Source organism: Papaver somniferum, chromosome 1, assembly GCF_003573695.1.
Source record: "Papaver somniferum cultivar HN1 chromosome 1, ASM357369v1, whole genome shotgun sequence".
In the NCBI taxonomy this organism is placed as follows: Eukaryota; Viridiplantae; Streptophyta; class Magnoliopsida; order Ranunculales; family Papaveraceae; genus Papaver; species Papaver somniferum.
In genome coordinates, this window is record NC_039358.1 from 60,693,638 (window position 1) to 60,699,656 (window position 6,019).

At 38.3% G+C, this 6,019-nt stretch overlaps 1 protein-coding gene across 1 annotated transcript; it reads left to right on the forward strand.

The window, feature by feature from the left end:
- Window positions 1-2,363: 2,363 nt before the first annotated feature.
- LOC113320815 lies at window positions 2,364-4,158 on the forward strand. Its single transcript, XM_026568743.1, has 2 exons — window positions 2,364-4,032; window positions 4,139-4,158. The coding sequence occupies exons 1-2, from the start codon at window positions 2,364-2,366 to the stop codon at window positions 4,156-4,158; spliced, it is 1,689 nt and encodes a 562-aa protein (XP_026424528.1).
- The last annotated feature ends 1,861 nt before the right edge of the window (window positions 4,159-6,019 follow it).

The following is a 6,019-nucleotide window of genomic DNA, read 5'->3' on the forward strand; positions in this document are numbered from 1 at the left end:
TTCTTGTTTAGAAGCAGTGGTGTTGATTGAGTTTTGTGCCGTGGAATCGACTGAATTTGTATCTCAATTTGATGTACTCTGATGGGTATTATCAACAGCAGATCAATGGGGTTTTTCATGAGGTTTGAATGGCTGATTGCTTTGATGTTGGGCTCGATCTGTGCTATTGTGGGGTTGAGATTCAAACCAATTATTTTGATTTCGTGTCAATAGCAGCGTCTGCAATGGGTTATGCCCAGATATGGTTTGGATTAAATGACGATTGACAGTATCAATGGAATTGGGGCTAGCAGAAGTCCTGAGATAAATGATAAGAAGTAATTGTTGCTGGTCTTGGTTCGATTGTGAACTGAAGTTCAGGGAGAAAAGATCGGAGTAGGGTACTGTTTCCGGAGTCTGCTAATGGCCTGTACTTGAAGGTGATGTGCTGTGGCTAGATATGGGAGCTGGTGTTGGTGGCCAGACTTTGGAAGGGCATGAATGTAGGAAGTGGAGGCTGTGAATGGACTGGGCTTTGTTGCTTCCTCCAACACAAGAGGAGACCTAAAGTGTTATTTAAGCCAGCAGCGAGGAGAAGAAAGTGGGGAGGTCTACAGGGAGTAACTAGGTTTAAGCTTTCTTACCTTCGATATGCTTATCTTGTTATTACCTTTGTCAATTTCTATGGCCTTTGAGAAAGCTATGTGCAGCTAAATCCATTATCAGGGTGAAATGATGAACTTGTAGGCTTGTTTATTTGTGTTCAAAAACAAGGGTTCTCAACTGCAAAAGCTTAATGATAATTGTTTCTGTTTCTCTTCAATGCTTATTTTCTATTTAATTTATCATATTCTATGCCATGTATAGTCTATTGTTAGGTTAATAGAAATTCTCATTTGAGCCTTGTTACCAATTGATTTATGAACACTCTTAGACTAATCATGCCTTGTATGAATAATTCTTAGGATTTCTACATTAGGTTGAGAAAAAACATAACTTTTGATAATTTTGTCGATAAATCTTAAACGTCACATCTTCCATGTACTAGCTAGGTTTGCTATTATACATGAGTTAAATGAGACCTTTATGGTAGAACATAAGAAGTATTAGCCTACAATGGATTCCCGTAACCTTGACATGTTTATATCCTTGATAACATCCTTCAATTATTTGCTTTAGTTCTTTTGTTTGTTTATTTAGTTCGTATAAAAATTCAGAATTCTTCATATTGAAACATCTTTGACTTGAAAGTAGTGAGTATCGATCAGAATTGTGTTTGACACTCTTCGTTGAAACAATCCCTATTTTCCACTATCCTCATATAGTGCACCGTATACTTGCGGTTATAAAAGTCGGTTTTCCGATTCATCAAGTTTTTGGTGCCGCTGCTGGGGAGTGGCTGTAAAGTACTCTCTGATTGATATCATTGATTCTCTAGTCGTAATTTAGTTTTTATTTTCTGTACATAGTTTATTTTCGTTGTTCTTTTAGATTTCTTTTAGTTTTTTTTTACGTAGCTTGTTTGATTATCTTAAGGTACCTTAGTTTGAAGAGTGAAATTGGAATCTCTCCAAAATAGGCAGAAAAGTAAGTTTTTCGCGAAGCTCTGCAAGGTGAGTTTAGACTGAATTCTGCATTTTGATAGCATATGCAAGATCTACCAAGTAGTTGGGATAGAGAAAAATTATTCGTCTTGTTAAAGTAACTTTTTATACATGACGAGAACATATGATGAGAGTACGAACCCTCCGGTTAAAAGTTTGAGAGACTATATGTACCCAACTAGAGTCTCTCAACTCTCATGTATTGTTTTGCCTACCAGCACAACAACCTATGAGATTAGAGCAAGCACCATTCAAGCACTTCCTAAATTCTACGGTAAGGAGAATGAAAATCCTTACTGCCACATTAGAGATTTTGAAGAATTGTGGTACGATGAAATTTAAGGACTTAGCTGATGATTATCTGAGACTTAGGTTGTTCCCTTTTTCTTTAAAGGATAAGGCAAAATCATGGTTGAATGAATTAGCTCCTTCATCAATTAGTACTTGGGATGGCATGATTAATCTGTTCTTGTACAAATTCTTTCCTAGGCATATAACTACTGCCATTCGTCAAAAACTGTATAGTTTTTCGCAACAAGAAGGAGAATCTCTTTTTGATTATTTAGAGAGGTTCGATGATCTCTTGCTACAATGTCCACACCATGGATTTGATACTCCTAGGCTCACACTGATCCTTTATGAGGGACTAGATTTCAGAACATTGACTATGATAGAATCATTATGTGGTGGTAATTTCCCTGATAAGACTGCCGAAGAAGGTTATAAGTTTTTGCATGAAGTAGCCGAAAATCCCAAGAGTGGGAGGCTAGAGAACCCATAATGATCTGTAACAAAGGGGCTTACATAGTCGACAATGAGTTCAACTCTGAGGCCAAGTTTTCTGTTTTGACACGAAGACTTGAGTCGTTAGAAAGAAATGTTAATATTAAGCCTGTTGAGTTTGTTACACATACATCTTCTATTCCTAGTGATTGTACTAATCAAAGAATTTCTAGTTTGGAAGAAAGTATGAGTTTGTTTATGCAGGCTACTCAAAGATCTATGGAGAGCTTACAACAACAACTAAATCAGCTTGCCAGCCAACTGAATGAGCAAGATAACGGTCAAGTCCCGAGGCAAATACAACCCCACCATAAAGGTTCTTTTGAGGAAAGCACATCTGGTGTTAAGCCGACTCATCATGACCATGCCTTCTCTACCCTAAGTAGTGGACGGGTCATAGATAACCATGTCAGCGGTTCCAAGGACAGAGAGCAAGATAGGAACATGCCTACCTTTACACAGGTTACTCCTTCAACACAAAAAGAAACCAATGAAACCGAGAAAGGTAAATCTGAAATTCCTTATGTTCCTCGTGCTCCTTTTCCTCAAGCATCACTACCTCGTAAGAAAGGAGCTAGCCCTAATGACATCTTAGAAGTATTTAAACAGGTTAATGTTAACATTCCTCTCTTAGATGCCATTAAACAAATTCCTTCTTATGCCAAGTTTCTAAGAGATATGTGCACTGTGAAACAAAAATTGAATGTACATAAGAATGCTTTCCTTACTGAACAGGTAAGCTCGATTATTACACAGAGAACTCCACCCAAATTTAAAGATCCGGGTTGTCCTACTATTGCTTGCACTATTGGAGAACACAGGATTGAACATGCATTGTTAGATTTAGGGGCTAGTGTGAATCTCTTGCCATATTCTGTGTATGTGCAATTAGAGCTTGGTAATTTAAAACCCGCTAATGTTACCCTCCAATTGGTTGATAGGTCCACAAAAATTCCTAGAGGAGTGGTAGAGGATGTTCTTATACAGGTTGAAAGTTTTATTTATCCCGTTGACTTTATTGTTTTGGATACTCAGCTTGTCTCTAATCCTAGTGGGAAGGTTCCCGTCATCTTAGGTAGACCTTTCTTGGCTACCTCAAATGCGGTTATCAATTGTCGGAATGGAATCATGGAGCTTACTTTTGAAAATATGAAAATGGAGATAAATGTGTTTCACCTTTTGAATTCATCTCCAGTTTCTGAAACTTTTGAACATGTTTGCATGATTGATAGTGCGAATGATTCTACTTACTGTTACAACGAGAATCTCGAAAATCTCAAAAACATGTCTGAAAAGTTTGCAGATTGTAAGGAGTGCTCTAAATATGAATTATCAGATATTTGCTTATCTTATTCTGCCGATTCTGACAATTATCTTTTTCACGAAATTGTTGCGTTGAATCTCTCTTTCCATGATCTATCTACTAGTTTTCAGAGTACTTATATGAGTGTTGAGCATATGGATGCTGGTCAAGTCATTCATATAAACAAGTTGGAATTGAAATATGTTTGTTTAGCTCCTTCCATCAACTCTAATGTCCTCATGCTAATGCCTCTTATTCCTAGTGAACATAATGTGTCCAGCAATATCAGTTCAGTAGATTTAGAACTGGATTTAGGGTATACGACATATGTTGAATTGTCTGAACAACGTGTACTTATTATCCGTGAGTCTGATTTACTTCGTATTACCACACATGACTTGGCAGGTCCGGATTTTGTTCCGAGTAGGATTGAATTCAGCTCTCTGGGTACTAACCATTTTTGCCGCAGGTTCATATTTTCAGCTATAGAGCGGATTTTTTTTGTAGATCAGGTTTTGTTTTGTTTTGCTCGGGACTAGCAAAATGTAAGTGTGGGGGAATATGATAAGCATGCAAGTGCAACACTTTTATACCCGCATTTACACTAGCTAGGTCTCGTTAGCTAGCTAATAATATTGTTTTAGGTCACTTACAGGAATTACAAGAAAAACCGTTTGCCCGAAGAATAAATGGCTTAATTGGAGGAAAAATGACGTTTGCGACAAAAATGAACAAAGTCACTAGCTGCAAAATAACCTTATGTGGCTGTCCTGGTATTGCTATATATCAGCACCACTGGAGGCTCAAGCCATCTCATGCATGTTATGGAAAACAAGAGTTGTCTTTGCTTGTTCAAATTAGCACAGCCCACTGGTGGCTAAGGAGGTGGACGTGGCATCATTTTCATCACATCTTGTTCGATCAAAACAAGAAGAAGACGCTCTCATTTCTCCTAGGCGAGGTGTGTTCATAGAATCATAATATGACAGAAAAGGGATCTGAGCAGAAATGGTATTTGTGAATTCTCCAACCAGCTGCCATCTTCTTCTTCCTCGTATGTCGTTCTCTCTTCGCCGATGGAACCTGAATTCTTATCACGAAACAACAACATCAGCACCAGTACTTGATTTAGGGCATCAATTGTTCAAGATTTATCTCCAATAAATAAAGCAGTGAAAGAAGAGGATTGAGTACCAGTTGGGTATGAAGATGAACCAGCGACAAAGAGCAGCCAAGTCGGGATCGTGAGCTAATTATTGAATCCAATTTGAACTGAAAATGGGGTACATGTTCTTAAGAATTGGAGGGAAGTTAACAGTGAAGAATGGTTGGGGTAGTATGGTTGTTTACCAAGGAATGAGAGTGCAGTCAGTGGTGATTTATACGATGGGTTTCGACCTAATTTTGGTGTTGGCTAATGGTGGATGTTGCAGCAGTTCTAAAGATGTAAATGGATATGTGGGTTCTTGTTTATAAGCAGTGGTGTTGATTGAGTTTTGTGCCGTGGAATCGACTGAATTTGTATCTCAATTTGATGTACTCCGATGGGTATTATCAAAAGCAGATCAGTGGGGTCTTTCATGATGTTTGAATGGATGATTGCTTCAATGTTGGGCTCGATCTGTGCTGTTGTGGGGTTGAGATTCAAACAAAATATTTTGATTTCGTGTCAATAGCAGCGTCTGCAATGGGTTCTGCCCAGATATGGTTTGGATTAAATGACGATTGACAGTATCGATGGAATTGGGGCTAGCTGAAGTCCTGAGATAAATGATAAGAAGTAATTGTTGCTGATGTTGGTTCGATTGTGTACTGAAGTTCAGGGAGAAAATATCGGAGTTGGGTACTGTAGTCGGAGTCTGCTAATGGCCTGTACTTGAAGGTGATGTGTTGTGGCTAGATATGTGAGCTGGTGCTGGTGGCCAGACTTTGGAAGGGCCTGAATGTAGGAAGTGGAGGCTGTGAATGGACTGGGCTTTGTTGTTGCCTCCAACACAAGAGGAGACCTAAAGTGTTATTTAAGCCAGCAGCGAGGAGAAGAAAGTGGGGCGGTCTACAGGGAGTAACTAGGTTTAAGCTTTCTTACCTTCGATATGCTTATCTTGTTATTACCTTTGTCAATTTCTATGGTTTTTTAGAAAGTTATGTGTAGCTGCCATTATCAGTGAAAGGATGAACTTGTAGGCTTGTTTATTTGTGTTCAAAAACAAGGGTTCTCAACTGCAAAAGCTTAATGATAATTGTTTCTGTTTCTCTTCAATGCTTATTTTCTATTTAATTTCTCATATTCTATGCCATGTATAGTCTATTGTTGGGTTAATAGAAATTCTCATTTGAGGTCTTAGACTAA

Excerpts from the sequence above, each read along its gene's own strand:
- LOC113320815 (XM_026568743.1), top strand. The coding sequence starts at position 2,364 with ATGATCTGTAACAAAGGGGCTTACATAGTCGACAATGAGTTCAACTCT. Across the intron at positions 4,033-4,138 it reads ACAACGTGTACTTATTATCC|GTTCATATTTTCAGCTATAG; the intron begins GTGAGTCTGATT and ends TTTTTGCCGCAG.